The 27,725-nt window shown below is 66.1% G+C and overlaps 2 protein-coding genes across 3 annotated transcripts in view; one reads left to right on the forward strand and one right to left on the reverse strand.

Moving 5' to 3' along the window:
* LZTS2 (leucine zipper tumor suppressor 2) overlaps positions 1–825 on the forward strand; it is a 38,009-nt gene extending 37,184 nt beyond the window's left edge. Inside the window, 2 exon segments of the mRNA XM_075935594.1 lie at positions 77–381; positions 383–825. Coding sequence (XP_075791709.1) covers positions 77–381; positions 383–680 — 603 coding nt within the window. The 3' untranslated portion in view covers positions 681–825.
* A 777-nt stretch (positions 826–1,602) lies between these two features.
* PDZD7 (PDZ domain containing 7) overlaps positions 1,603–27,725 on the reverse strand; it is a 36,130-nt gene continuing 10,007 nt past the window's right edge. The window contains exons 1-16 of one of the 2 annotated variants that reach the window (XM_075935590.1): positions 22,538–23,766; positions 19,566–20,107; positions 18,193–18,333; positions 16,035–16,209; positions 14,242–14,418; positions 13,021–13,168; positions 12,581–12,641; positions 11,397–11,855; positions 10,354–10,542; positions 8,999–9,132; positions 7,857–7,948; positions 7,362–7,453; positions 6,826–6,897; positions 5,497–5,958; positions 3,667–3,767; positions 1,603–2,485 (exon numbers count right to left, since the gene is read on the reverse strand). In XM_075935590.1, the coding sequence (XP_075791705.1) occupies positions 2,249–2,485; positions 3,667–3,767; positions 5,497–5,958; positions 6,826–6,897; positions 7,362–7,453; positions 7,857–7,948; positions 8,999–9,132; positions 10,354–10,542; positions 11,397–11,855; positions 12,581–12,641; positions 13,021–13,168; positions 14,242–14,418; positions 16,035–16,209; positions 18,193–18,333; positions 19,566–19,758 (2,733 nt within the window). In that variant the 5' untranslated portion in view covers positions 19,759–20,107; positions 22,538–23,766 and the 3' untranslated portion in view covers positions 1,603–2,248. Of the gene's footprint in view, positions 2,486–3,666; positions 3,768–5,496; positions 5,959–6,825; positions 6,898–7,361; positions 7,454–7,856; positions 7,949–8,998; positions 9,133–10,353; positions 10,543–11,396; positions 11,856–12,580; positions 12,642–13,020; positions 13,169–14,241; positions 14,419–16,034; positions 16,210–18,192; positions 18,334–19,565; positions 20,108–22,537; positions 23,767–27,725 lie in introns of those variants that run through there. The other variant, XM_075935591.1, reaches the window with a different exon arrangement.

The following is a 27,725-nucleotide window of genomic DNA, read 5'->3' on the forward strand; positions in this document are numbered from 1 at the left end:
TCAGGCAGCCCCATTGGTGGGTTGGAGGTTCTGGAGGGGGCCCATTGGCCTAACCCCCGCCCGCCCCGCCCCCCAGGTGTGCCAGAAGTCGGGCGAGATCTCCCTGCTGAAGCAGCAGCTGAAGGAGTCGCAGGCGGAGCTGGCGCAGCGAGGCTCGGAGCTGCTGCTGCTGCGGGCCCAGCTGCGGGAGGCGCGGGCGGAGCAGCAGGCGGGCGAGGAGCAGGCGCTGGAGCTGCGGGCGGCGGCCCGCGCCCGGGCGCTGGAGCTGGAGGCCTGCGGCGCCGAGCTGCAGCGCCGGCGGGGCGAGGCCGAGCTGCTGCGGGAGTCGCTGGGCCGGCTGGAGCGGGAGGCGGCGGGGCTGCGGGGGGCGCGGCGCGAGCCCGGCCCGCGGGGGGGGCGGCGGCGAGGCCGAGGCGCTGCGGGCCGAGCTGCAGCAGGAGCGCCGGCGGGGGCAGGAGCAGCGGGCCGCCTTCGAGGCGGAGCGGCTCACCTGGCAGGGCGAGAAGGAGCAGGTGATCGGCTACCAGAAGCAGCTGCAGCACAACTACGTGGCCATGTACCGGCGCAACCGGGAGCTGGAGCGCCAGCTGAGCCTGGCCCTGCCGGCCCGCCGGGCGGCCGAGTGCGGCCTGCGCGGGGCCCAGCTGTGCCTCGAGGAGATCGCCGCCACCGAGATCTGAGCCCGCCCCTGGCTGGATCATGGGCGAAGGGGAGCCGGGCCCGAGGCCGGGAAGAGCCGATGAGCAGCTGGTCCCCTTGGCGCTTGGGAGGGGGTGAGCAGCGCCCGCTCAGAGCCGGCTGGGCCTCCCCTCTGCCGAGCCGCCGTCCTGCGGCAAGAGTCCGCCCGCCGAGCCGCCTTGTGCGGCCGCGCAACCCCCATGGCTCGGGGGGCGGCGGGGGCGGGGCTGGGGCAAGTGGGTCCCTCCGGGGGTGCCTGGCTGAGCCAGGCTGGGGTGAGCTCCGGCCTCAGGGGCCAGCCTGGCGGTGCCGCCTGCCAGCCGGCTGTCAGGTGGGGCTCCTCCGGGGTGGTCTGAGAGCGCGTCCCTGTCCAGGCCACGCCGCCCCTGCTGCGGGGGCTTGGCATATCCCCCCTCCTCTTGGAAATCCGCTGGGTGGGGGGCCGGCGCCCCAGAGGCTGTAGCGGCGGCCAGGGCCCAACCCAAGGCAGATGCCCGTGGCTGCCCAGCCCCCCCAGCTGCCTGCAGTCCCTGTGCCTGGCCTCTGCCCGTGGGGCTCGGTGTCCTCTGGGCCCGAGGCGGCTGCCCCCTCCTTTCCCAACACCCGGCTTTGCAGGGTTTTGTGTCTGTGCCATTCAAATGTTCTCTATTTTTGTACCAGGGCTGGGGGGCACCTGCCTCCCAGGGCTGTAGCGAGGGTGGGGGGGGGCGGGTGCCCAGCCTATGCCCTTGGGCAGCCTGGCAGCCGCCCACCCGACCGGCCCACCCCTCCAGCGCCTGCCAGACCCCAGCAGGGGCCACGTGTGCGCAGTACGATCCCCCCCAGCTCCGCGATGCCCGGCCGCGCTGGCACTCGACCAAAGGAACGTCTCTGCTGCGCCCGCCCCCCGCCCCAGGCCGCGCCAGCCCACGTGCTTTTGGGTTTTTCTACTTTATTTCCCACCTGGTCTGGTTCTCAGGCGTGTAAATGTTCTTGTACAAACTGAGAGGAAAATGCTAATAAACCCCCCCCCCCTCCGTTTGTAAGAGCCGGGGCGTGTGTGTGTGTGTTGGGGGGCTGTGCCGCCGGGGGGCTGTCAGGGATGGAGGGTGCCCTACGTCCCTGGTGCTGCCAGGGGCTGGTTCAACCCAGCTCCTGTATAAAATGTGTGGGGTGCCCCCCACAGGCGAAAAACCTACCATGGGAGGCAGCTCTTGGAGGCTCCCCGGAGGGCGGCCCAGACCCTATGGGAGGAGGACCAGAGCACCAGGCTGCGAGCAGGCTCTTGCCGCTTGCGGCAGCAGTAGTAGGGCTTTTATCCCCGGCCCGAACCTCCAGCTGCTGAAGAGCCAAAGCCCTGGGGGGCTGTGGCTTTGAGCTGCCCCCCTGCCAGCATCCCCCCCAGGGCTGCCGGAGGAAGGACAGCTCCAGCCATGGGTGGCGGGTCATGGGTGGCAGCATCCCCCTGGCCCCCCAGGCAAGGGAAGGCGCATCAGCCCCCCATACCCCCCAGCTGGGTCTGGCCCGGGCCCCTCCAGTGCAGGGCTCAGGGGGGGGTGTCTGCATGTCAGCGATTCGGCAGGCCCAGCTGTCAGAGTGCGGCCCCCCCAGGCCGGGCCCACGTGGGGCTCCCTCCCGGCAGCAGGGTGAGTCCGGGGCTGGTCCCCTCTGGTCCCCGCTGCTCGTCCTGGGCCTTGGGCACCTTCACCACCAGCTCCATGGGCGCCTGGCGCTGGGTCCGGTAGGCCTGGCGGATGAGCTCCACCGCCCGCTGGTGGGTGACGTTCTGCAGGCTCGTCCCGTCCACCGCCACCAGCTCGTCCCCCGCCTGCAGGGCAGACGCGCCTCAGCCAGGGCCCGGCCCCGGGGCACCCGCGGGGGGGGAGCTGTGCCCTGCGCTCGGCTGGGAACACGGCCCCCCCGGGGCGGCCTGCAAGGGCGGGCGCCGGCCGTGACACGGGGGGCTGCTCCCTGGGCTCAGGCAGGGAAGGAGGCGAGGGATGGGCCCCCCCCCCCGGGATTGGGTCCTCCCTGTCACCTGGAGTGCTGGGGGGGGGGGGTGGGAGTCTCTCTAACCAATAGCAAACTCCACCCCCCTCTGGTGGAGCCAGGAGTGTGGCTTTCCGGCTGCCCCCCAGCTGGGCCATGGGTGGAGGGGGGCGGATGTAGCAGCCCCAGGCCCTGGGCATACGGCTGCCCGCCGGGCAGGGCCTCCCCCCGCCCCCCCCCCACTGGAGTTGCTAAGGGCAGGGTAGGTGTGTGGCTTCCCATGGGGCAGATGGCTGGGGGGGGGGGCACAGGCCTGAATCTGGCTGCCCAAAAGGGTGGCGCCCTGCCCCACTGCACACTGGCCAATGGGGCTGGCTACTGCTACATCCCTGCCCGGCTGGCCCGACAGGAAGCCCCCTTGCTCCCCCTTCTCTGTGCTGCCGCACACGTCATGGGGAGAGGGGCAGAGCTCGGAGGGGTAGCGGGGGGGTGTGAATGGGACAGCTGGGTTCCAAGAGTCTGCCATAGCCTCACTGCCCTGTGCCATGCCTCAGTTTCCCCAACCATGCAAGGGGTCAGTGAGGCTGGCGGGCAGGAAGAATGCATTAAAATCTGGGGCTGGGCCGGGCCCATCCTGCCAGCTGGGTCCCTGGATCCAGACACCGCCCCCCCCTCCACTTTCAAACACCCCAACCTTGCGCCTGGCAAAGAACCTTTCCAGCTGTGAGCTAACAGGTCTGGCGCTGGCCTGCACCTGCTGCCAGCCGCAAAGAATGGCCCCAGGGAGGCTGGGCTGCCCCTGCGCTCAGCCAACATGCTGTTAACTCTGAACCCTACTGATGGCAACATGCAACTGTTTTGCCCCTCTGGTCCCTAAGCAAAGCCCGCACCGCGGTTTTGCCATCTCTGCCCAGCCCAGGGGGTGCCCGGGCTGGTCATAGAGCTGGGCCGTCCCACTATGCGTCCGGCTCACCGCCATGGGTGTGACCCCCAGCCTGCCCTCCGCGCCCCACCCCCTACCTTCAGGCTCCCGCTCAGGAACGCCGCCCCGCCGGGAAAGATCTTCTCGATCCGCACCATGGGCTGCACCTTGGACTCCAGCCCGCCCGAGATGCTGATCCCTGGAAGGCAGCGAGGCAGGAGCTGGGGCAGAGGGGGCTGCCCAGACTCCGCCCCCCCAGCTGGCACCTATGGGTGGCCCCGATGCCTGGTCGGCGGTAGCCCCCCAAGTCCTGTAGCTGGCCATGCATATGGGGGGAGAGGGTCCTCATTCCCCTAGGCTAGGGAGCCCACCTGGCTCCATGGCAGGCTCCACCAGCCCCACACCCAGCCCCACTGCTGCCCCCCAAGTCCCCCGCCCTCAGTGCCACTCACACCCCAAACTGGAGGGCGCCTCCTGGGGCTGGAGGGGGGCTGGTATCTCGACTGAAGGGAGGGCCCAGCGTGCCCCCCACCCCCCCAGCAGATCAGGCTGCTATTACACTAGGTCCTACCCAAACACAGCCAGAGCTCAGCTCCCTTGGGCCTGACGGTGACTCCCCCAGGGCCTGGGCCAGGCGAGTTCCCCCTCGCGGCTCCCGTGTCCCTCCGCTGCCCGTCCAGGCTTCCCTGGGGCTGAGCACAGCACCCCGGGGTGGGGGGGGATCGTGATAGCGCCCACCAGGGCCCGGCCCAGAGTTCAGCTGCCCCGGGAAAAGCCCAGCCAGGAGCAGGGGAGCCCCTGGGATGAGGGGGGCGGGCAGCGAGCCCAGAGGTGGGGAGCGTGGGTGGGGGGCACATGGGGGTGGGGCACCTTGAGGTGCAGAGCTTGGGGGCAGGGAATCCAGAGGCATGGGGCTCAGGAGGTAGCTGGGGGGCAGGGAGGGGCTGCAGGGAGCCCAGAGTGGGAAGCGTGGAGGCACATGGGGGGCAGGAAGCCCATAGGTGGGGGGGCTTGGCAGACACAGAGGGGCAGGGAGGGGCTGTGAGTGGCTTGGGTGGGGCAGAGGGTTGAAGATGGGGAGCTGGGCGGGCACAGGGGGGGCAGGGCAGGGCAGGGTGCCCAGAGGCAGGCAGCTGGGTAGGCACAGGGGGGCAGGAAGCCCAGAGGGGGGAGCTGGGCGGGCACGAGGGGGGCAGGGCAGGGTGCCCAGAGGGGGAGCTGGGTGGGCACAGGGAAGGAGAGGGGGGCAGGGCGCCCGAGGGGGGCAGGGCGGGCACGGGGGGGAGGGGGGCAGGGCGCCCGAGGGGGGCAGGGCGGGCACGGGGGGGAGAGGGGGGCAGGGCGCCTGAGGGGGGCAGGGCGGGCACGGGAGGAAGAGGGGGGCAGGGCGCCCGGGGGGGCAGGGCGGGCACGGGGGGGAAGAGGGGGGCAGGGCGGGCACGGGGGGGAGGGGGGCAGGGCGCCCGGGGGGGGAGAGGGGGGCAGGGCGCCCGGGGGGGCAGGGCGGGCACGGGGGGAGAGGGGGGCAGGGCGGGCACGGGGGGGAGGGGGGCAGGGCGCCCGAGGGGGGCAGGGCGGGCACGGGGGGAAGAGGGGGGCAGGGCGGGCACGGGGGGAGAGGGGGGCAGGGCGCCCGAGGGGGGCAGGGTGGGCACGGGGGGGGAGGGGGGCAGGGCGCCCGGGGGGGCAGGGCGGGCACGGGGGGGGAGGGGGGCAGGGCGCCCGGGGGGGCAGGGCGGGCCCGGGGGAGAGGGGGGCAGGGCGCCCGGGGGGGCAGGGGGGCAGGGCGCACGGGGCAGAGGGGGGCAGGGCGGGCACGGGGGGGGAGGGGGGCAGGGCGCCCGGGGGGAGAGAGGGGGGCAGGGCGCCCGGGGGGAAGAGGGGGGCAGGGCGGGCACGGGGGGAGAGGGGGGCAGGGCGCCACTCACCCAGGGCCTGCCGGAGCTTGGAGAGGTGGACGGTCACTAGCTCGTGCTCCTGCGGGGCCGGGCCGGGGCCGTTCTGGGCCTGCCCCTCTGCGCCCTGGACCCCCGGGCTGGCGGGCGGGGCGCCCGCGAAGAGCTGGCAGAGCCGTGGCCGGGCCCGGCGGGCCTTGCTGAGCCCCACGTAGGGCGAGTCCTGCCCCGGCTCGGCCCCCCCCCGCCCCGCCGGCTGTGCCCCCCCGGCCGGCTCCGCCAGCAGCCAGCTGGGCTCCCCGCCGCCGGCAGCCGCAGGGGGCGCGTGGGGGGCCGCGCGGGCGTCCAGGGGCACGTCGGGCAGGGGCGGGGAGCTCGGCGGGCGAGGCCGTTGGGGGGAGCCCTCCAGCCCTGCCCGGGGGGCCCCCCCCTCTTCCGCCGCGCCCCTCGGCTCCGGGGCCTGGAGCGGCTGCAGCAGGAAGCCCCCCCGGCGGTCTGCAAGGAGAGACGGGCTGTCAGCAGCGCCCCAGCCCCCCAGCCCCACCCCGGTCTGGGACCCAGGGGCCCAGCCCTACCAGCCCTGCAGGGCTGCTCCAGGCCCTGGCAGGATCGGGGCCTTTCCATACGTGCCCCACAGCCCCATGGGGCCAGCCGGGACATGGGGGCACCACCCCACACAGCTGGCGGCAAAAAGCTGCGTCACCCACTAGCGGACAGAGCCCGCCGTGCCGGGGGGGGGATCTGGGTACTGGGCAGCAGGGGGGGTAAAGGGAGCTGGGCAGTGGGGGCTGCGGGTGCAGGGGGGCAGGGCGCTGGGGGCCGGGGGCAGGAAGGAGGGGGTGGGCAGTGGGGGCTGCGGGTGCAGGGGGGCAGGGCACTGGGGGCCGGGGAGGAAGGAGGGGGTGGGCAGTGGGGGCTGCGGGTGCAGGGGGGCAGGGCGCTGGGGGCCGGGGGCAGGAAGGAGGGGGTGGGCAGTGGGGCTGCGGATGCAGGGGGGCAGGGCACTGGGGGCCGGGGAGGAAGGAGGGGGTGGGCAGTGGGGGCTGCGGGTGCAGGGGGGCAGGGCACTGGGGGCCGGGGAGGAAGGAGGGGGTGGGCAGTGGGGCTGCGGATGCTGGGGGGCAGGGCACTGGGGGCCGGGGGCAGGAAGGAGGGGTGGGCAGTGGGGCTGCGGGTGCAGGGGGGCAGGGCGCTGGTGGCCGGGGGGGCAGTGGGGCTGCGGGTGCAGGGGGGCAGGGCGCTGGTGGCCGGGGGGGCAGTGGGGCTGCGGGTGCAGGGGGGCAGGGCGCTGGGGGCCGGGGGGGGCAGTGGGGCTGCGGGTGCAGGGGGGCAGGGCGCTGGGGGCCGGGGGGCAGTACCCACCAGGCACAGGTGTGATGAGGCGTCTCCGGGGCGGCGTGTCCTGCTGCGCCGGGCGGAGGGCGGACGCGGTCCCTGCAGGCGGGCGCAGACGGGCGTTAGCAGGGGCCGGGTGCTGCTTCTGGGCCGGTGCCCACGCGGTGCCAGGCTGCCACTGTCCCAGGCCCTGTGTGCTGGGGGGCAGGGGCTGCAGCGCCCAGCCCCACACTGACTGAAGCTGTGATCCTGCCCCCCCCACATCCCAGCGCAGCCCTCACAGGCACCCCCCCTCTTCTGCTGTGGGGTCCGGCCCAGGAAGCGCATGGGGGAGCAGCCAGCATCCCCACAGGGGCGGCCCTGCGCCCAACCCATTGCAGGCCTGATGCCGGGGTGATGGGCTGAGCCCACCCTGGTGCCGCCCGGTGGGACACAGCAGCAGGGGGAGTTTGTGAGCGTCCCTCCCACCCGTGGGGAGGCCAGTAGCTGGGATCCTCCCGCCCTGGGCGCAGGTCTAGGGGGGTTGTCCCAGGACCCAGCCCTAGCGGGGAGCCCCCCCCCACCTGCTCTGCTCTTCAGGGTGGCGAACGCCTCCAGCTCCAGCGGCGCGACCATGCTGTCGAAGCGGCCCAGGTCGGTGGAAGCCAGCAGGCTCCTGCAAGGGGCAAGCCCAGGCAGCCGTTGTTGGTGCCGCCCAGGAAATGCAGCCACCTCTGGGGTGGAACGCGGACGCTGCCTAACAGCGCACAGCAACGCCGAGGGAGGAAGCACCCAAACTCCACTGCTGCGGGGCGGGGTGATCCTAGGGAGCCTGCTGCACTTCCCCTGCCTGTCCCATCTCGTGACGCGGCGCGAGAGCCTTCTCCCTTGCAGCCGGGGCCGAGTGATTTCATTGCCGACTCACCGCCCCAGCGCAGGCAGGGTACAGATGGCCCCAGGGGCAGCCACCAGGCCCCAGCAAACCCAGAACCAGCCTCAGGCCCCCCTCCTTCCCCCCGGCGCAAGGCCTGTTTCTCTGCCCCACAGAGAGACCCTCCGTCCCAGCCTCGTCCACCCACCTGACGTCCCTGAGGAGCAGGAGTTTCTCGGGCCGGTCCAGGATGGCGAGGAGCGGCCGCACCAAGTCCTCCACACCGCCCTCGCTGACGTACTGAGGGCAAAGGATGGGGGGGTGGGGGTCAGGCTGGGCAGAGCTCGGGGCACCAGGCAGCCTGTTGCCACCGAAATGCAGCCACCTCTGGGGTGGGCCCAGGGGCAGCAGCCAGCGACAAGCTCAGCACAGGGAATAATGCTTCCCCCCATGGGAGGGGGGACCTGGTCAGCCCCCATCTGGCCTAGGTCAGGACTCTCCCACGTCAGAGCCGATCCGGATTGACACCCGGCTCAGTGAGAACAGGGCCCGGCCCCATGTCGAGCTGTGGGCCCAAGGGGCATGGTTTGGCACTGACGCAATGGGCCCTAATGCCATGGCTAGTCCTACCGCCTGCCCCACATGGCTGGGCCCTCCCGCCCCACGGCATGGCCTGATCATCACCCCCCCATCACAGCTGAGCCCCTCCCCCCACATCACCCCATTGGCCAGCGCTCAGACTGGCTGTGCCCTGTCCCTGGCCTAAGCCCATCTGACCAGTGAGGGGCGGGGGGAGCCAGGAAGCCAGGCTTCTGTGTGTGAGACGCCGTCCTCCTGTGCCTCAGTTTCCCCAGCTGTCTCATGGGGCTCAGGACGCTGCAGGCTGGCCTCACTGTTACCATCTCCCCGCCAGCTGGTGGGGGACCCTGGGGGAGTCTGTGCCCCTGTCCCCTCGCGGGCTGCCCAGTGGAGATGCCCGGAAGTGGGGGGGCAACGGGCGGGAGGGTTAATCTGGATGCTCTCTGGGCCCATCCCCTCTCCTGGCTATGAAGGGGGTCGGGGGCTGACACCCATGGGCGGGCTCCGAGCGCCATCTGGTGGTCACAGTCGACACACACGGGGCAGGCCCCCGGCTCAGCCTCTCTGGCCCCAGAGACGGGTCCCTGGGGGGCTCTGGGGCAGGCTGGCAGGGCCCGGGGGAAGGCAGCGCACACAGCCCCAGGCAGAGCCAGGCACCGCCTGGGGCCAGGTGGGGGAAACTGAGGCACAGAGGGGCGCCATGGGGACGCAGTGGCGGAGACAGGAGTGGGAGCAGCATGGGGGGGCGGGGGGGCCCGGGCCTGGCCTTACCCGGGTGCAGTGACGGAGCACGGCCGCCGCCTCGTCCTCCGTCAGCAGCTTGGCGGCCAGGTCGCGGAGGCGGCTCTCGGCGGCTGGGCTGGGCGCGCGGGTTGGGGGGCCCAGGCCGCCGACGGGGCCTTTGTCTGGGGAGCAGCAAAGTGAGGTCACGGGGAGCTCGGACGCCAGGGATTTCCAGAGAGCCCCCCCCACCCCCACGCTGGGGCGACAGCCAGGACACGGCCGGTGCCCATGGGCCCCGGCGGGAGCGACTCCACTCGCCGGCAGCAGTCGCAGGCTGTTCTCCCGCAGCGGCCTGGCTGCGGGGGGGGGGGGGGGGGGCCGGGGCTCTGGCTGCTCCGCTCTCCCCAAACCCCCCTTGGCTCCGAACCGGGCCCCCGAGTCCAGCGCCCAGACCACAGAGACCAAAGCGCCGCGGCCCAGTGCAGCCGCCTGGCCACGGCCCCACAGACACCCAGACCCTGCCCTCCCGGGCCTGTGGATTTGCAGGGAGCAGCCCAGCAGCAGGGACGGGTGAGACACCCCCCCCAGCCTTCAAGTGGGGGCCCCACATCCCCCCGCCCCAGGGCACCAGGGCACCAGGGAGGCAGGGCTCCCCCGGAGAGGAAGCAGGAAGGCATATGGCACCCGCATGCACGTGAGCACCATCACACACGTCAGCACGTGCATGTATATGCACACCTGCACAAGCACACACTAGTGCACACACAAGCATGCACACGCACACGCACACTAACAAACACATGCACATGCTAGCACACACATGCACATGCACACACACGGGCTCACACGCACATATGCACACACACTAGCACACTCATGCACACCCCAGTTACCCCGCTTCAGGCTCCAGCTGGTGAGTTTCTGCAGGGCGCTGGCTGCAGGCAGGAAGCAGGGGGCAAAAGCAGCATGTGGGGTGACTGACCAGCACCCTGGGGAGCCAGGGGGTAATGCCCTGTGGGGGGGGGGTGGTCACCGGCTCCCTGGTGACCAGCGAGTGAGCTGGCGCCGGGAGGGGGCCCTGAGGCTGCGACAGGCTCCCAGCTCAGGGTGTGGGGTGGGGGGGGGGGGGGGGACAGGTTCAGGGGCTGGGAATTGGAGACTTGTGGTCACCTTGACTCTGCCACCGACCACCTGCGACCCTGGGCAAGTCACTTCGCCCCCTGGGCCTTGACGAACCCGACTGCCCGTCTCCCTGGGCTTGGGGGGGAACCCCCTAGAGATCAAAAGTAAATCCCCTTGGGGCAGTTCCACGGTGCCCCCCCGGAGCCGAGTGGGCCACATCCCCCCACATGGCCTCCGGGCTGATTCCAGCCCCCCACCCCCGGTGCCCTGTTCCCTGTTACCTTTCTCCCTGTCGGGGCTGGCCGGGGACCTGGCCCGTGCCCGCCGGCCTGGCCCCCCGGCCCCCCCGCCGCCCGGCGCCCAGCTCTGCTTGGCCCGGCTGCCTCGCAAGAAGAGGTTGACCAGGGTCTTGGAGCGCCGCAGACCGGCCTTGTCCCCGGCGGGCGCTGGCGACTCCGGCCTCTTCTCCTCTGGCGCCAGGAGAGAGTCTCCGGTCGGCCCCGGGCCCACAGACACCCACCCTGCCCAGCCCCCAGCTCCCGCCGGGAGCATCCTTCTCGCCCCCGTCTCAGACGCTGGCGCAGCCTCTGCCCCCGGGGCCAGCCGGTGCCCTGCTCCCCGGGAGCCACGGCGCCCCCCGATCCCACTGCGGGCTGCCCAGACCACGGGGCCGAGCTCCCGGGTGGGCACAGGGGGCAGGTCGGCCATGCGGCCGGATGGCTGCAGGAGACGGGGTGTCACCCCCCAGGCACACGCTCCTCCAGGCCGGGGTGTCGGGGAGGGCGCCGGGTCGAGGGCTTGCTCTGGGGGTCACTAGGGGAGCAGCAGTTCCTGGGGTGTCACCGTCTGTGCTCCAAGGACGTGGGGAGTCGGGGGAAGGGCCCGGGAAGCGAGGTGCCCACCGGACACAGGGCTTGCAGGGACTCTGTGCCAGGCGGGCGGTGGCACCTGCTTTCCCAGCTGGGCAGGTCCCCCCGCGGCTGGCAGAGCCCATGTGGCCCCATGAGGGGGATTCGCTGCTCGGGGCAGCACCGGCGTACGGCTGGGGGTGGGGGACAGGCAGAGCGAGCCAGAGTGGGGGGGCCTAAGGTGGATCCTGGGGCTGGGGTCAGCAGGTCGGGGTGGGGGGGAGCATGCAGGCATGGATCACAGGGCTGGTGGAGCCCAGAGCTGGGCCGGCAGGGGCTGTGGGGCAGGAGTGAGGGGCACCGGCAGGGCTGGGGGGGGCAGGGCCGGACCGGCAGGGCAGCGGGGCGGGACAGGGGGCACCGTCATGCCCACGCAGCGAGAGCCCCACCAGCCCACGCCCGGCGCCAGCACCTACCGCCGACGGCGAGGGAGCTCTGGGACCTCTTGATGGGCTGTCGGGGCCGGCTGAGCGCCAGGAGCAGGGCCAGGCGGGGCGAGTCCCAGCGCTCCCTGCCCGAGAAGGGCCGGCGCTGCTTGCCGGGGAGCGGCTCCGGGGGGCTCTGGGCCCGGATGGCCGTGTCCTTCAGGATCTCCGGGGGGTGCACGGTGCGCCAGGTCTCCGGCCCCGGGCTGCCCTCGCCGCAGGGGGGCAGGTCCGTCTGGATGGCCGTCTCCACGCGCTCCAGGGAGCGGCTGCGCGCCGGAGGCTCCTCCGTGGAGATGGAGACGTCCACCGTGTGGGCCGGGGCGAGGCCGGAGAGCGGGGGCTGGGGCCGCCCGTTCAGGGAGCTGAAGGGGGTGCCCGAGGAGTAGGAGGAGATGGAGGAGCTGGTCTCTGAGGCCTGTGAGAGCTGCTGTAGTTGGCCGTTGGTCACTGGAAGGAGATGGGGGGGTGAGAATTGCCAGGAAGCGGAGGGATCACCATGAGCCATGGCCCCTGGGGGGTCGCAAAAGGTCTTCCTCAATGTTCCCTCTAATTTTTTCCATCTGTGTGCAGAATAAATTGTATTCTGTGCACCAAGGCATGTGCAGATGTGCACCACCCGTAGAAACACCTGCTGCGGGGTGTGGGTGCTCAGCTTACAGGGAACGCTGGTCAGCGTCCAGGCCCTGTCGTGTGGAACCCAGAGGCCCTGCTTGGGAACTGGCGGAGATGCTAGCTGCATATGTGTCTATGCGCCCCTTCTGCCCAGCTACGTGTCATAGGCCCTGTACTGCTGGTAGAGAACAGGGATTCTCCTTGCGCTCCTATGGCCAGGAGTTTGAGCTCTTGGGAGCAGCTGGGTCTGTGGCGTGTGGCACAGCAGCCTCTGGGAAGTGCCACCCTGCCCAAGACGGGTGGCACCCCCTGGCACAGCATGGCACCCTGCCCGGGGATCTCCAGGCCCGTTCCAGGAGGGACCAACACAGCTGGACAGCTGAGCCCTCAGCCGGCGGTTCCCGAGGCCAAGCGGAGAGGCAGGGTCAGACCCGGAACAGGACCCAGGAGTTCTGGCTCCCAGCCCCAGGCTGGCCTCTCCCGCTTCCCGGCTGCGGACAGACGTCCGGGGAACCTGCCCGAGGGACGTCCCAGGCAGGCGCTGCGGGGAGCTCTCTTACACTGACTCAGCCAGCAGTATTCGGCCACCAGCTCCTTGTAGGCGGGGAAACGGCCCGTCTCCTGGATGCCGAGAGAGGACGAGGGTTAGTGTGTGGCCGGCTGCCCGGCGCGGCGGCGTCCAGCTGAACCCGATCTGCGCGCCAGGGCCTGCCATGAATAATGCAGCCGCCCGCCGGCTCCCCTGAAAGGGGATCTGCCCGAGCGCCAGGCCCGCCCCGCGGCTCGGCCACAGCCCGGAGCTCCCCCGAGCCGCCTACGTCAGGGGAACGCCGCGGCGGCCCCCACGCAGCAGTGGCTCCGGGCTGGGAGTCGCCGGAGTCCCTCCCGGGACCCGAACCACGTGCCGAGGCCGCAGCGGCACAGCCCCCCGCCCGGCGGCGGCACAGCCCCCTCCCAGGGCGGCACAGCCCCCCGCCCGGCGCCCCGCGGCAGGCCCTACCCGGATGGTCAGCATGGTGTGTGTCTGCCCCTTTAGCACTTCCACTGCCTTGCTATGGCTGATGGCGTCAAACTTGACTCCGTTGGCTGCAAGGACTTGATCTCCCACTCGGATCCCGTTCTGCTCCGCCAGCCCGCCGGGGTCCACCCTGGAACGACAGCCGCGGGCAGGCAGCTGGACCGGGGGATGCCCCCCAGCCTGGCTCAACTCCCCAAAGGGCACCCGGCGCTGGGGACGTGTGGAACCGGGCTGGGTCCCCCCGACTCCCCGATCCCCCCCCCGACTCCCCGATCCCCCCCCGACCCTCCGATCCCCCCCCAAACTCTCTCAGTCAGATGCGGGTCCGGCTGCTTCTGGCCATCAGCCGGGAGAAGCTAGGCTGGCCCCAAACTGGGTGCTTGGCTCAGGCTACTCTCCGGCTCGTCTGCGTCTGCTCTTGGAGCGAGGACAAGAGGGGGGCGTCTCTGGCCCGGACTCTGCTGCCGTCCCCCGGCTGGAAGAGGTCTCTCGCACAGCAGGATCAAACCCGCACAGGTCTGCACAGGTCTCTACTCCCCCTGGGGCTTTGCCCACCGTCCTTGGGAGAAGGGCGATTTTTGCCAAGCCCAGAGAGAAGCCGAGTGCCCAAACCCCCAGCCTGGGAACCCGGCCTGGCATTTCAGAGGCTGCTGCTGGCCCCCTGGCCCCCGGGGGCGGGGGCTGCAAACGTCAATGGATTGACTGGGAAGAAGGAACATTCGAGACCCCCATGTCCCTTCGGAGGGGTGGTTTCTGTTGGAAAGGTGGAGACGTTTGCGCAAGGAACCTGCTGAGTTATTCTTACGGGCAGGGCAGGGCAGGGCAGGGCCGCCCCCTGAAATCTGCAGGGGGAACCGAGTCCCCGAGAGCCCCGCGCTCGCCATGGAAATGGCCTGTCAGCAGAACCCCGAAGATCCCACCGGCCGCCCCCCAGGCGATGGGCCGGCCTCTGTCTAGTCCACTTGGTCACTGTGTCGATGAGCATCGCCAACGCGCTTTCAGCCCCTCAGCCCCAGGTCTCCGTCCGCAGCCGGGGGGTTCCCCGCGCAAGATCGCAGGCCAGGGAGGCCCGGAAGGTCCCTGGGGACCAGGCGCCTGAGCCAGTAGGAGCCAGGCGCCCGAGCCAGTAGGAGCCAGGCGCCCGAGCCAGTAGGAGCCAGGCGCCCGAGAGGCGCCGCGCGAAGCCGACAGGGCCCCACGTACTTGGAGACGTAGATGCCGAGACCAAACTCCTTCCCCCCGCGGATGTTGAAGCCCAGGCAGTAGTCGTCGGAGGTGGTGTACAGGTGGACGATGCGTCTGACGCCCTCCTCGGAGCTGCAGGCCGACGGGCTGGGCCCGTTCTTCTCCACCACCAGGCGCCGGTTCACCACGTCCACCCTGCCACGAGACGCAGACGCTGCAGCCCCGGGCTGGATGCTGGGTTCCACAATTCCTCCGCTCACCTAGTGCCGGCTACCCGGCCGGCTTTGCTCCATCGCCAGGCGTGGGGAGTTCCCACGGGGTTGGGTCGGTCTCGCCCAGCCTTGGAGAGCTGTTCTCCCCTGGGGGCCATCTCATCACATCGCACAATCGCTCGGAGCCTTCCGAGCACAGAAATCGCGTGTGGCTCTTTCGCCAGCCACTTCGGGCCCTCTGCTGAGGTCCCGGCTGTTGGGATACAGGCCCTGAGCTAGGATGGGCTGCGATATTGCAGTGCATTCGGAGGAGCGCTGCCAGCAGATCTAGAGAAGGGATTATTCCCCTTTACTCAGCTCTGGTGAGGCCGCATCTGTCCAGTTCTGGGCCCTCCACTACAGAGAGGATATGGACACATTGGAGAGGGCCCAGCGGAGGGCGACCAAAATGATGCGGGGGCTGGAGCACATGATCTACGAGGAGAGGCTGAGGGAGTTGGGGCTTGTTTAGTCTGCAGAAGCGAAGAGTGAGGGGGGATTTGAGAGCAGCCTGCAACTCCCTGAAGGGAGGTTCCAAAGAGGATGGAGAGAGGCTGTTCTCAGTAGTGACAGATGGCAGAACAAGGAGCAATGGGCTCAAGTTGTGGTGGGAGAGGTCCAGGTTGGATATTAGGAAAAACTATTTCCCTAGGAGGGTGGGGAAGCGCTGGGCTGGGTTCCCTAGGGAAGTAGTGGAGTCTCCATCCCTAGAGGTGTTTAAGTCTCGGCTTGACAGAGCCCTGGCCGGGTTGATTTAGTTGGGATTGGTCCTGCCTAGAGCAGGGGGCTGGACTTGATGACTCCTGAGGTCTCTTCCAGCTCTATGGTTCTAGGATTTGATTCTATGAGAGGCTGGTCTCAGTGGGGGCAGAACAAGGAGCAATGGGCTCAAGTCGCAGTGGGGCAGGTCTAGGTTGGAGATTAGGAAAAACTCTTTCCCTAGGCGGGTGGGGAAGCGCTGGGCTGGGTTACCTGGGGAGGGGGTGGAATCTCCATCCCTAGAGGTGATTAAGCCCCATCTGGACCAAGCCCTGGCCGGGCTGATTGGGTTGGGATGGGTCCTGCTTTGGGCCGGGGGCCGGACTTAGTGTCCTCCTGAGTTCTCTGCCTGCCCTGGGATACTCTGACTGCGTGAAAATGCCCGAGTCCAAACCTCCCCAGATCCTGCCCTTGTCGCACTCCCTGGAGCCTGCCTTGCTTCCTGCGAGCTCACAGCACCCGCAGCCCCGAGACCCCGGTGACGGGCTCGGCAGCGGACTCTGCGTTTCCCTTCCCGCAGCGCCACTGCGGGGCTTGAACCCACGCACACGGGAGCAAGCAACAGGCGGCTCTACAGCTTGCGCTAAGGAAGCTCTGGGGGGGGGGGGGCGGGCTGAGCCCCCATCTCCAAACAGGTCTGTTTGGGGCGAGCGTCTCAAACATTTCACTCCCCCTGCCTGGCCTGTTGCCAACCTATGGCCCCGCCCACATCCCTCAACCCTCCTCCTGCTGCTGTACCCCGCACGCTTCCTCCTGGGTGCCAGGAGCCCCCCCCCCCCCCGCACTGGCCACGCCGCTTACCACGTGGTCTTCTCTCGGGAGAATTTAATCCCCGGCACCTTGCCCATGCGCCTCACCATCATCCGCAGCCGGTTGTTCCCCGTCAGGACCTTGACGGCGCTGCCCATGGTGATGCTCTCCAAGCTGACGCCGTTCACCTCCGTGATTTTGTCTCCGATGCACAGGCCCGCCAGGTCTGCAAAGGGGAAGGGCTGGGCGGTAGGGGGAGGGTTGGGGTGGCTGGGATGGGAGGTCGCTGCCCCCCCCATCACCGCAGCCTCGCAGTGTCTCGCGTGTACCCCGCTACCGCTGTCTGGGGGACAGGCTAAGTGACGCACCCAAGGCCACACAGGCAGCCAGTGGCAGAGTGGACCAGTGGGTTGCAACTAATGAGTTGTGATCCAGCACTGGGGGGGGGGGGGGGAGAATGTCGGGCGTTGGGGCTTGTGGCTGCAGGGGGATCAGGAGAGAAGTGGGGGGGAGGCTGTGTCCTGGCCTCACAGACTGTGCTGTGCCCCAGAAGCAGCTGCCAGCAGGCCCAGCTCTTAGGGGGAGATGGCTCTGTATTGCCTCTGCCCCGAGCACTAGCTCCACACTCCCAGAGGCTGGGAACCGGCTGCCGGCTGCTTCTGGGGTGCAGCAGGGGCTGCGGTGCCAGGAGAGGCAGGAAGCTGCCTTAGCCCCCGTGCTGCACGGCTGAGCGGGAGCCACTTGAAGGAAACCCCTGATGCTCAATCCCTGACCCCCAAATCCGGAGCCCCCTCCTGCACCCCAAAGCTCCACCCTCAGCCCCACTCCAGAGCCCATGATGTCCCGGCATCAACGATTTCCTTCAACTGGGACATGAGAAAAACTGTTCGAACCCCCTGGACTAGGCAATCAAGCCATAGCTTCTATCTTGCAGGGGGGTGCCCTCACCACTAGGCCAGGCTGCCTCCAGGTCAGAGGAAGCACCGGCCTGGGCCAGGCCCCTTGAGTTCTTCCAGGCTACTGGAGCGTCCCGCCTTGACCCTGCCCCGAGAGGAGGCTGCTGTGATCTTCCTCGCCCTTCCTCGGGCTAATCGCAACGCCGATTGACGAGCCACCAGAGCAGAGCGCGGGGCTGTGACGCCAGCCTGTGCCCGCAGCCCAAAGAAATCCCGTCCATCCCGGGTAGGGTTAACAGAGGAGGCGAAGGGTTCCCCTGCCCCACGCAGGAGCCTGGAGGGAACAGCCCCGCCTCTTCCCCCTCCCCGGCATTTCCCATCCCAGGGCACCCTGCGTTCGGAACGGTCCAGCCGCCAGGCCGGGGTGCTGGGGAGACCGGGCCAGTCTCAAGGGCTGCGGAGGAGGGGGGATCGGGCCCCTCGCTGCCTGCGCCAGGGCAGGGTCTCCTTCTGCAGCCGGGGCCCCTCAATCAGCTGCCCGCCGCCCGTTCTGCTGGCCCACGGGCACCTCGATCCGGGGGAGAACCCAGCACTGGAAACGGGGGGTCTGTCCAGATCCAGCCGGGCACGACCTCTGACCTTTGCGGAACCCCGATTCCCCTGCCCTGGCAGCTGGGCCGGGAAGCCCACGACTCCGGACTCCCACAAGGGGCGAGGGAGGAACCCTTCCACCAGCCCCACCCCAGCCAGCGTCCCGGAGACCTCGCGGAGCCCGGAGCCTCCCAGCCCTGCAGGGAACAGAGCGGTGACAGCACCCAGCCGGGGCCACCCACCCACGTCTCCTGCACCCACGTCTCCTGCCTTGTGGGCCCTGATGCAGCCCTGCCACGGATGCGGGGAGCCAGGATGCGGGGAGCCAGGACCCGCACGTGCACATGGTGCCGCCCTTCCCTGGCTCCCCCCTGCTCTGTCCCCACCGACCCACTGCCCCCGGCTGTGCAAGGAGCCCCACAGACACGTCAGCTGCACAATTCCTCCTTCCCGGAGGTACAGCCCTTGGTGACTACAAATCCCAGCATGCCACGCTCCCTGCCTCCCTGGATCAAGATGGAACGCTGCGGTGTGGGGGGGCGGATACAGGCTGCCCCTCACTCACAGTCCCGGGGGCAGCGGCAGGACCACCCAGGGCAGGTTCTGTCTTTAGTCAAGCCCCAGGCTGCCCAGCTCAAGGAGGCGCATTGCATGCTGGGTCTTGTAGTCTCCCCGGGGCGGCAGGCACAGCCGCATGGTGCCTCCCCACCCGCTCTGCTCACCCGCGCTGCTGCCCTCCTCCACCTTGCTGACGAAGATGCCCAGGCCGTGCTCCGAGCCGCCGCGCACGCTGAAGCCCAGCTTCCCGTCCGTGCTCCTTTCCACCGTGACGGCCTGGATCACGTCGCTCTCATCGCCGGTGGCTGGGGACACAGGGCACGAACACGCAGGAGAGAAGGGGGCCGGTTCCGCGCCGGCCCTGCCCCGTGGGCTGTGGGTGCAGGAGCCAGGCCGGGCCTAGCTAGGTGCCAGAACGGGCCAGGCCGAATTCCTGGCACTCGGCCGCCCCAGCTGCTGTCTGGTGGCGCCTGGAGCGCTCACAAACTAACTCAAGGGGTTCAGAGGCGGATACCCTGTTCCCACAGGCCACGGGTGGGGAACCTAAGCCCTGGGGGCTGCATCTGGCCCCCGGCTTGTCTGGATCCGGCCCTCAAGTCTCAGCGCCCCCCCGCCCAGCAATGGGGAGCCCTTGCTGGTGCTCCAGCCCCTCTCCCATCCCACCATGGGGCTGGAACACAAACCTACTAGCCTCCCCTCCCCCCCTGCTCAGTCAGGGGCCACGACAGTGGGGGTTGGGTTTTTCTTTTTTGCTCCTCACTTGTGTGCGGCCCCCGACTGATTTTTCCGTGGGTCAGCGGCCCCCGACCCACAAAAGGTTCCCCTCCTCTGCCACATGCGACCACGGAGTCAAGTCCTCACAAAGCCCCTTCAAAGCATTAGCCGCCTGGGATGGCACGGTGCTTTCCAGGGATGGGGAGAGGGGATCATTCCCATTTCGCACCTGGGAAACTGAGGCACGGAGGCGGGAGGGCCTTGCCTAAGCTCGGCCCAGGATGGAACCCAAGCGTCCTGGCGCCCAGCCCAGTGCTTTGCCCACCACACCATCCAACCCTAACAAGGAAAGAACCCAGGGGGTTCTGGCTCCCCGGCTCCGGCTCTACCCCGTATCCCGCTCCGCTAGGATTGCTCGTTGGCCGCCCTCAGCCCTGGTGTCAGTGCCTGGGCACGAGCGCTGAGCACGGCAGGAGCGGAGGGAGCACGTGGCATGACGTGCGTCGCACGGGGGGTTCACGGGGTTCAAGCAATGGGGCACCACCCCATGGCCAGCAGGCGGGGCTGTGAGCAGTGGCGTTACCCCGGGGCGGGCACAGTCAGACTCCTCGCACCGTTCACGGCAGTGGATCCTGTTCTGCGTCAGGACCTCCCAGCCCGCCCTCGCCCATGCCAAGACCCCCCATCATTTAGCAATGGGGCAGGCCAGGCTGGATGTGACCCCCTGCCATGGGTCGGGAACTGCTGGGGAGATGGAGGGTGACCCCAAAGAAGCCCCCCCAACGGAAGCAGAGGCGCGGAGAGGAGAGGCCCGGCGAACTACCTTCTATGGGCGAGTTGATGAGAATGACGCGGCCCATGGGCGACGCGGCGCGGATGCCCCGCGGGTGCCCGCTCGCCAGCCGGTTCTGCTTCCGCAGCAGGTAGCGCGTGGGCGTGCTGGCGTCGCTGCCCGAGCCGCGGGAGTGGGCGGGGCACGCCGCGTCCCTCAGCACCGAGTCGGAGCCGTGTGCCATGGCGGGGCGGCCGCTAGTCCTGGAGGGACCCCGGCGTCCGGGGCTCGTCGGCAGGGGGGGAACAGGGAGGGACCCCGCGCCCGGCCCCGGGGCAGCCTGATTCCGTCGGGCAGCCGGGGCGGAGGGTTACATTTTGGCTGCTCGGTTCGCCGCCCGCCGGTGGAAGTGGGGCCTGGCCGCAGCCCAGAGACATGTTCCTCCGCGTGGCGCAAAAGGGCCGGGGCCGCGACTCCCGTGGGGGCTCAGCTGCGTCTGGGGGCCGCACGGGAGGGGGGCGTTCCTCCGCCTGCGCCGTCAGGTCCGGCCGGAACCTCAGCCCCACAGCTCTGCCCACACGCCGGGACCGCACCTACAGGCAGGGCAACAACAGACAACAGGCATCAGCAACGGGCACAGGAACATCAGACCCGCCAGGCTGGGTCAGACCCAGGGTCCTGTCGGCCCACAGTGGCCAATGCCAGGTGCCCCGGGGGGAGGGAACAGAACCGGGAACCATTAAGTGACCCCTCCCCTGTCACCCATTCCCAGCCTCTGACACACAAAGGCTAGAGACACCATTCCTCCTCATCCTGGCTAATCACCACTGATGGATCTATCCTCCAGGAATCTATCCAGCTCTTTTTTGTTAAAGTCCTGGCCTTCACCACACCCTCTGGCGAGGAGTTCCACAGGTTGGCTGTGTACTGAGTGAAGAAAAACGTCCTTTGGTTTGTTTTAAACCTGCTGCCTAGCCGTTTCATTGGGTGATCCCTAATGCTTATGCTATGAAACAACTTTTCCTTAGTCCCTTTCTCCACACCTGTCCTGATTTTCTAGACCTGGCTCATATCCCCCCTCCGTCTCCTCTTTGCGAAGCTCCAGTCTCATCAATCTCTCCTCTTACGGCAGCCGCTGCAACACCCCCCCCCCCCCCCAGCATTTCGGTTGCCTTTTTCTGAACCTTTCCCAAGGCCAAGAGATCTTTTCTGAGATGAGGCGAGCACATCTGGGCGCAGGATTCCAGATGTGGCCGTCCCATGGTTTTATACAGCGGCAAGAAGAGGTTCTCGGGCTTATTCTCTAGCCCTTTCTAATGATTCCTACCCTTCGGTTTGCTTTTTGGACGGCGGCCGCCCCCGGACTCCATTGAGGTTAATCCGGATTTACACTTGCCCTGTCAGATCTAGCCCCGCCCTGCCTGGCTGAAGGGTAATCCCTCCGGTTTACACGGGGGAAGGCAGACCCAGCCCAGCCATCCCCGTTGCCTTTGCCGGGAGGCTCTAGTTTATACCCAGCCTGCCCCACGTGTTGGTAAGTCCCCCCCCGGCCCAGCTGGGCCCCCGCCAGTGAGTGATGCGGTCCGGGGCGTGGGGGGAGGGCGGCAGCCGGGGAAACACGCGTGGGCAGTGCAGGACCCAATGCCACCACCGTGCCCCCCTGGATCGGGGGGGCTCTGTGCCTTGGAGAGACCCCCCCTTGGAGCCCAGCTGGATCCCTGGTGCCGAGGGGGCAGCAGATGACACAGGTAAAGGGCCGGGGGGGGGGCGTCGGAGCCCCGCCTGCCCGGCCACCCCCTCACCTGGCTCCCTGTCGCTCTGCAGCCGCCTCACCTGCGAGGCTGCACCGCCCCTCTCCCACCCGGCCCCACGGATAGGCCGGCCCAGCCGGGCCCCCGGGTCCCATAGGCCAGCGTGGCTGTCAGTCAGGGCCACCTGTCGCCCAATGTCCCTGCACAGAGGCCAGGCAGGTCTGCTGGGATCCTGCCCGGGCCTGGTGCCCCTCTAGGGAGGGCGGGTGGGCAGCTTTGCCTGGGTGGCCCCGGTGCCCAACCGGGCCAGGCTGCTCCCGCTCCCGCACCCCTGGGCTGGGGTCCGAAGGCAGCGGGCGACAGTGGTGTGTTGCTGGGATCCCCTCAAACCCTGCCAGACACCCATCGGGAGGCCCCTTCCCACGGTCCCCCCACCCTCCCGCCGTCCCCAGGGCGGGAGACCGTGGCTGCGTTTTGTCACAGCACGCTGCAGTGAGCTCGACCGGACACATCGGACCCGATTGACCCTATGAACAAGGCCGAGCGCACATGCGAGATCGCGGTGTGCTTCCCAAAGGGCGCGTGGGCTTGTGATCCCTGTTGGGTAAGTGGGGAAACCTGACTTGGCTGGCATGACCAAAGGGACCCATGCGCCGAAGGGCTTTTCTGGTCAGGGCCGGTGACTCACCCAAGGTCACGCAGCACCTCGGTGGCAGAGTTGGGGATACAATTCTAGGGGCCCTGGTCCCCGGTCCCCCTGTTCCAACCACTGGACAGTACTCCCCTTCCAGAACACAGGAGTCCTGACTCCCAGCTTGTCCCGGCTCTACTCAAGGGTGACCAGACAGTTAGGGTGAACGATCAGACCCCGGTATGCTTGGGGGGGGGGGGTAGGCGCCTTTATAAGAAAAAGCCCCAAATATCAGGACGGAGCTATCTGAGCACGTTGCTCTAACCCCTCCACTCCCAGAGCTCGGGGAAGAGCCCAGACACCCTGGCTCCTGTTCCTAGTCTCAGTGCTGATGATGGGGCTAATCCCTGAGGTCCTGGTGGGAGGACCACAGACACCCCTGCCCCCCGCTCCCCCCCTAGGCCCTGGTGCAGTGCAGTCTAGAGGAGATGGTGTGAACACACCGGCCTGGCTCTGTCCCCTCTCAAAGACACGGCCAAGGAGGCTGGGTCCCTCCCCCGCAGAGAACTGGGCATATTCCACCTCCTCCCCGCAAGGTGCCAAGGGCCCCTCCTCTCCCGGTGTCCCCTGAACCCCCTCACCTTCCAGCCTGAGGTCTTGCCACTCCTCTGGTCTGGGGCCGCGGTGGCCGCCCACGGGTTGGCGCAGCTCCCTGGCGGCTGGGATGGCCGTGAATGTCACTCAGAGGAGAACTTGATACCAGGCCGGTTTCAGGTGATACGCACCAGGCAGGTATTAGATCCCCGGGGAGCGGGGCTGCCGGGGGGAGGCCGCAGGGTGAAAGGCTGCCTGGTGCATCGCTGATCTGTCACGGTGGGAACAGCCAGACGCTTGGCAAAGCCATCGGCAACCGGCCCCACCTACCCCCCCAGGAGGCACCTGGCTCCCCACGGACTTGGGGCGCGCTGAGCACTCCCCATCCAGGCCGGCATCAAACTCTGCCAAGCGGCAAAGGAGCCAGGTGGAAACTTAATTAACATGCAAGCCCAGCAAATTCCCTTCCCGAGGCAGAGCTGAGCTGGCGTCAGGGCTGACTGTACCTGCCGGTGTTGTTACAGCCTCAAGGACGTTGTCACAGGGGCGATTTCTTCCTGACCGCAGCTACTGTGCACCTCCTCACCACGAAGCATGAAGGCTGAGAACCCACTTTGCTAATCTAAGTGATTCTCATATTTTTTTCCTCCCTCCCTTCTGTTTATACGGATCCACTGAAAACTTGAATCTGAAACTTTACTTTGTCAAAAACGTATCCTGTATATGATCCCAGTCACCATGGGGACAGAGCCCCTCGCGGTCAGGAATGGATTTTGTCACAACTCCCCTGGGCAGTAGGGAAGTAGCATTACCCCCTTTGTACAGAGGGAGAAACTGAGGCACCAAGACGTTATGCAACCTGCCTAAAGTAACACCCCAGGGAAGTAGCAGGTATCAAATCCAGATCTCCAGGTCTGACCTTAACCATAAGACTTTCTTTCCTTCCATCAAATACATGCCAATAATATCCTATCGTCCTGTCTCTAAAAAGCTTCCCTTTTTCTGATTACTGTGATCCTGGGCCTTTTCGGAGCCTGATTTGTCTGGGGTACCTTCAAGTTTCACCTCCCTCATACATGGCTTGCTTACAAAATCAGACACAAATGGAGATGTGTCCCAGTGCACTGGAAAATTGCTGGCGTTCTCATTGTAACCATATAATCTATTATACATTGTGAAGAGTTTGTTTGTTTGTGGGTTTGCCTGTGCAAAAGAAAGTCATACTTCGTCATCACCGACAGCAGTGGTCCCCAACGTGGTGTCCGCGGGTGCCATGGTGCCCGCTGGGGCATTTATGTGTGCCCGCCGAGTAATCAGAGCTCGGGCGCCCAGTTCATGCACAGCCCCACCCCTGGGTGCCCAGTGCATGCACAGCCCCGCCCCCAGGCGCCCAGCAGCCCCAAAAGGTTGGGGACCACTGACCTACAGATAGCAAATTCTGCATCGACAATCCCGCCACTTAAATGAGCTGCATGCACTCCTGTTTACACTGGAATATGCTGGGTGAAAGGTTTAAATCACTGGTTTTGTTTTTCATCAGAAAAAAGTCATGACTCTTATGCTTCGTGCTCATCAAAATATTTGCTCACAACATTAACATGGAGTCGCCTACTCAACTGTCATTTTAGTGCAAAGAAAATTGTGACGGTGACAAATCACCAAATAATGCAGATTAGCTCCGGAAGTTTACGGGTTTCTGATTCAAATTTACTGCGTGTGGCAATTAGTCAATACAATGAATGATGTTTGAAGTTGAAATCCTACCAGTTGAAAGCGACTCTTTTACTTCCCTTTAGCAAGCACATTAATAACACATTTCTGTTACATATATTTCATTTCTTGAACTTTCCTATAAGTGTAATCTACGCAAAATGACATTGCCGGGCTAAAAGTGGCCTTGCCGGCTAGTTATGAAATAAATCAATTGACAGATAACTATCGTGCTTACATTTCAGGCTTTTCCGTAAAAGGGATGCAAATTAGACACATCACAATTGCAAATGAATCATAGAATCATAGAATCATAGGACTGGAAGGGACCTCGAGAGGTCATCGAGTCCAGCCCCCCGCCCTCAAGGCAGGATCAAGCTCCGTCTACACCATCCCTGACAGATGTCTATCTAACCTGTTCTTAAATATCTCCAGAGAGGGAGATTCCACCACCTCCCTTGGCAATTTATTCCAATATTTGACCACCCTGACAGTTAGGAATTTTTTCCTAATGTCCAATCTAAACCTCCCCTGCTGCACTTTAAGCCCATTACTCCTTGTCCTGTCCTCAGAAACCAAGAGGAACAAATTTTCGCCTTCCTCCTTGTGACTTAAATCCCCCCTGCTTCATTTGCATAAACATGGCTGCCGCTTTTTTCTGGCTCAGAGCTTTGCCAGAAGAAAGCGCCAGTCTAGACGGGGATCTTTCGGAAAATAAAGCCTTTTCCGAAAGATCCCTTATTCCTCTTGTTTATGCAAATGAAGCGGGCGGGATTTAAATCCCCGCTTCATTTGCAATTGCGATGTGTCTAATTTGCATCCCTTTTACGGAAAAGGGATGCCGTCTAGACGCAGCCTTCAGAGTATAGTACACAGAGCCGTGTAAACACGTCGTTGTCGGTGTGAAATGTTAGTTGGCTTTGCTGGTGCTTGTTGTAAAACTACCCCTGGAAGACTTCTGCATGCCCCTCCTCCCCCAGATACACGCAGCCCGGTTGGAGAACCGCTGCGCTAGAATCATTAAGCTCTGGAGGTCCCAGGTTCAAATCCACCCTGTGATGATTACACAAACACAGCAAATGCTTAATATAACATTGGTGACTCTCGGGACCTTGGAGAGATGCACCTCTGTTGCCGTGACTATAAAAGGGGTGATTTATGGAGGCTGATGCTACTCCCCTTTGGCTACAGCACGTGTTGTGACTCGGTTTCCCTCCCTGTCTACAGAGAGCAATAACATTATGTCACATGTTGTGACTCAGTTTCCCTCCCTGTAGGAGAGCCTGCATGGCCCTGTCCTGACCGAAACAACGTCCGCCTTGTCCAAAGTCGGGATCTTTAACAAAGCAAAACAAAGGTTCAAGCCCGGAGCTCGTGGGCAAGGCTGGGCGAGCTTTGAGGCAGGAATCGTGCATATACCGCAGAGCACAGTGTCATGGTGCCAAGAGACCTGGGAGTAACCTGGTACGGGTACTTTTTATTTCCAATAAGCAAAAAGCAGAGACAGCCACAGAACTGTTAACCAAGCACATCCCGAGTAGCAGGATGTACCCCAAACATGGGCACAACGGCTACCCTACACACTACGGAATCGCCTGGTAGGTATGATTAGAACAACCAAGTCTCGCTTAGCTAGGAAACAGGCGCTGCAGGGCGCTCACCCCCGCTGGCAGGACCCGGCCGTGCTAAGCGCCTACCTCCGCGCCATGCACTGCCCGCCACGTGGGGACCGGGCCAGAGGGGACCTGCTGGAATCCCCGGGCCTGGAGCCCTGCCCCATAGTGAGAGGGCTGGGGGGAGGCCCAGGGAGGGAACAGCCCCGCACTGAGCCAGAGGACGGACTAGACCGGCATTAGCAGAGCTCTGCCATGGGCTGCGTTCCACGATGAAGGGCCAAACCAGGGCAGGGCCAGGCCCAGGACCGGCAGAGTTTGGCATTTCAGTGTGAAATCTACCCACCCCCCCCTCCCCAAAATGCACAGGCAGCTCTTCCTGTGCCTGCACATGCATGCAGGTGTGCATATGTATGTGTGTGCTTGTGCATGAGTGTACAGGCATGTGTGTGTGCATGTGTGCGTGCATGTGCATGTGAGCACGCATGCATGTGTGAATGCGTATGCGTGTGTGGGCCTGCGCTTGTGCATGTGTGTGTGCATGCATGCGCGAGCGTGTGCGCGTGGCATGTGTGCATGTGTAAGTGCGTGTGTGTGCACGCATGTGTGTACGTGTGTCTGCCTCCTGCCCCTTTCCCTTATCCCGCTGTGTCTGGCTGGGAAGGGCCCGTTTCCATCAGGCGCTGCTGCCTATCCGGGCTGCACCCAGCACCAGAGGCAGGAGACGTGCTTGGCTGTCATGCCTCTGGACACACTGAGTTCTGATTGGCAGGGCTGGGCCGTCCCAGTCTGTGTAGCCGAGCACAGAGCAGCCCGACATGGGGAATAAATATCGGATAACGGGCTCTTCGGCCCAGCAGACAAAGACCTGGCACCATCCAGCGGCTGGAAGCTGCAGCCAGACAGAAAGGCGTAAATTACGGCCAGCCAATGTAACGAAGCCTTGGAGCCATTTGCAAGGGCAAAGCCCCAGGTAAACCATGGCAGGTTTTACATCCAGGTTGGGGGTTTTTCTAAAACCTGCGCCCCCAGCCCGGGAAGAGCAACGCAGGGGATCCTGTGACGCTCTGATCTCCACTCAGGCCGACATGTATCAGGCACGGGGAGAGGAAAGCTGGCTTTTCCTGCCCCATGGGTTTGCCCAAAAGGCAGGTGTGGAAGGGGGCGTGAAACTGACTAGGACCAGTGCCACACAACAACCTACAGAACTGGTGGGACGCACTTTGCGGGGTTCAAGTCCATTCCCTTGCCATGTCAGACCCTAAACTGGTGCAAAGCAGCTCAGGGCGGCAGGTGACCAGGGATCTGAGGAGCTGCCCCCAGGCCCCGTTCCACAATCTTTCCTCCACAGTCCTTTCCAGGACACGTGCCCACCTCCGGGTGGATTTGAACCTGGGACCACTGGAGCTTAGTGGAGGAGCCGCTACAGCTTGAGCCAAAAGCCAGCTGGCCTCAGTCCAGGCTATAGAGCCCCTTGGTTCTTACCTCTGGCTGTACGTGGTGTAAGTGCCACTCCTAGGCATGCGGGTTACTGAACAGGGAGGGGCTGTGAGAGTGTATCAGCCACAAACCGTATAAACCCAGTGGCTATGTCTACACTGGCGGGTTCTTGCGCCAGAAATATGCAAATGAGGCTAAGCGTGGAATATCGCCGAGCCTCATTTGCATACCTAATGAGCTGCCGTTTTTGCAGAAGAGGCTCTTGCGCCGGAAGGAGCTGTCTACACTGTCCTTTCTTGCGCAAGAAAACCCTTCTTGAGCAATGCCGTTCTTCCTGAAAATAATCAGCGTAGCGGCGTTGCGCAAGAGGGCTTTTCTTACGCAAGAAGGGGCCGTGTAGATGCTCCTTCTGGCGCAAGAGCCTCTTCTGAAAAAAATGGCGGCTCATTAGGGATGCAAATGAGGCTCGGCG

The sequence above is a fragment of the Pelodiscus sinensis genome, chromosome 8, assembly GCF_049634645.1.
Source record: "Pelodiscus sinensis isolate JC-2024 chromosome 8, ASM4963464v1, whole genome shotgun sequence".
Taxonomy (NCBI): Eukaryota; Metazoa; Chordata; order Testudines; family Trionychidae; genus Pelodiscus; species Pelodiscus sinensis.